We start from the raw sequence: 2499 nt of genomic DNA on the forward strand, positions 1-2499 counted from the left end.
TTTCACTGTTTTGCTTTTAACGCCACATTTTTTTGGTTATCACGTGTCCGATGTAAACCACAGATCATTGATAACGAACTGAAAAACTCTTTGTTTTAAAGTAGATTGAGTGCACCTTACCACTAAGCCCTATAGTTTTCAGAGCTTACAGTGTAATAGGAAAGCAGTCTAAATCATGGTTATAAAATAAACAAAAAACATCATGAAGCTTTTGTTAGTTTCTACTTCTGTTTGTACTACATCATTTTATCTTTTTTAGGTTATTTTGATACTGTTTTTCTTTCTCCCCGTAATGAAATGCGACAGCTGTCCTGCTCCGCCACAATGTAGTTGCCAATATAATATAATCTACTGTAATCATTTAAATCTGACTGATGTTCCAGAGTTTTCGAAACCAGTCAACGAAAATATGACATGGGATATTGAACTGCATAATAATAAAATAAAAAGAATACGGAATGGCGCTTTCAAAGACCTGAAACTTGAAATGCTTCTTATATTTGCCAATGAGATTGAAGTTGTTGAGGAGGACGCTTTCAGTGGAAGTGAGGACACTCTGTATGTCCTCCATCTGTATAATAATAAACTGACTAGTGTTCCATCTGCTGCTGGTAAAATGAGGAAGCTTATGGGTTTAGATATCCATAATAATCCTATATCTACAATCAGGGAAGATGTTCTTAGAAGCGTTTCAAGCACATTGTCCGGAATTATGTTTGGTGATACAAAAATGACCTCGTGGCCAAATTCTTTAAACGTTTTGTCAAACCTGGATTCAATAACGATTGAAAATTTAAACATCGCACGAATTCCAGAAGATGCATTAACTAATTTTCGCAACCTGAGTAGTTTTGAGATGATTTCAACGAATGTCAGTAACATTCCAACTTCTCTTGGTGATCGCTCATTGTTGGAAGATATAAATTTAATAGATAATCCAATGCTTACAACTGAAAGCTTTGAACCTAAGACATTTATCAAACTTCCTACCCTTATGCGAATGACGATTATGCATAGTAGTATAACTATTTTGCCGAACATCTTTCGTAAACTTAATAATTTGTTTATGTTGCAGCTAGAGAACAATCCTATTACATCAATTCCGGATAACGTGTTTAATCTGAATTTCTCCTCTAGTTTTTGGTTTATGACACTAAAGAACACATCTTTGGCCAGTGTTCCAAAGGCTTTATCAAACCTAACTAGTCTCACTCGACTTGATTTTATGACAAGCTTAATAACGGAAATTCAAGATACCGATTTCAGTAAAATGGATAAACTAGAGAGAATGTATTTCACAAACAGTCCATTGCATACCGTATCCGACAATGCTTTTCATGGACTTAAGTCATTGAAGTATCTAACTCTGGATAATACACATCTTACTGCCGTACCGAAAGCAACGATGAATCTACCATCACTTTCAGAGCTAAGTTTATCAAATACCAAAGTTGTTTGTACATGTACCAATCTAGGATGGATTAAACAATGGCCTAGGCACAGTGAAGTGGAGATATACGGAAGTTGTTACAACATTAGGATGACGATTGCATTATATGTTTATAAAGAGCTGCCAAAGTGTTAATACATATCTGTATTAAATGTTACAGTGATGCAGGGAGTTTATTTTTTTAAGCTATTACCCTATTATGATCACATATAAAAATAAGGAGATGAAATCTGATTTTCAATGTTATTTTTCTTGCGAAAAATGGTCTTACGTACTTAATCATGTTTATGTAAATGAAAGATCATTTGACATTTTGTCATGAGATGCTTTTGTTAATATTTTAAAATTGTGTGTCAAAATGTTCTTCTATATAAAAAAAAGGAAAAGATCTCTTCAAAAAGCCTAAACAGTCATAAAAAAGGATTAAAGAAAGAGAACACTCAGGCATGCAAAACATCCCAATACATACAAAAACACTATTAAAATAATTTAACTGAGAACGCAGGAACATTTACGTGTTTTCATGGAACTTATCCCTTGTTAAAAAAAGACGGCCATTGAATTTGTAGTGATAATGAGCTGTCATGAGACCTTTTCAAAACAGTTAATCTTATTCCGATTGTGTCATTTCGAACCTCCTGGCAAAGTGAAAGTAAAATGTTGAAAGTAAAATATTTGTTTACCTTATTTACATCATTTTATTTATTTTGATTTCTTTTATATTATGTTCTGCATGGTTGTCGATGCGATTTTTCTAAATTTCAACTAAACGCTAAAAACATTTCACCAAAAATATTTTGTGAAATGACAGCATAGAAACTTCTTTTTCTTCCGGTAAAGTATAGGCCTTCCAGGGGAGTATTATCGTACCGTTGACTTTAACATACTTGATGCGAGAAAAACATTGTGGAAAACGTGCATATATATACAGTGCAGTTATGCTCCATTAAAATCTGGCTAAAACGACATCACTGTCTATAGTATCTGGACACCCTGCACACCTTGTTTGTATGACTCAAGGGTTGTGCATGATACTAAGGACGCTGGTA

General features: G+C 33.7%; 1 protein-coding gene across 1 annotated transcript; it reads left to right on the plus strand.

Moving 5' to 3' along the window:
* The first annotated feature begins 409 nt into the window (after nucleotides 1-409).
* Nucleotides 410-1585, plus strand: LOC127700094 (leucine-rich repeat protein soc-2 homolog). Its single transcript, XM_052203558.1, has one exon. The coding sequence runs from the start codon at nucleotides 410-412 to the stop codon at nucleotides 1583-1585; it is 1176 nt and encodes a 391-aa protein (XP_052059518.1).
* Nucleotides 1586-2499: the final 914 nt, after the last annotated feature.

The sequence above is a fragment of the Mytilus californianus genome, unplaced genomic scaffold (assembly GCF_021869535.1).
Source record: "Mytilus californianus isolate M0D057914Y unplaced genomic scaffold, xbMytCali1.0.p SCAF_48, whole genome shotgun sequence".
In the NCBI taxonomy this organism is placed as follows: Eukaryota; Metazoa; Mollusca; class Bivalvia; order Mytilida; family Mytilidae; genus Mytilus; species Mytilus californianus.

Excerpts from the sequence above, each read along its gene's own strand:
- LOC127700094 (XM_052203558.1), top strand. The coding sequence starts at position 410 with ATGACATGGGATATTGAACTGCATAATAATAAAATAAAAAGAATACGG.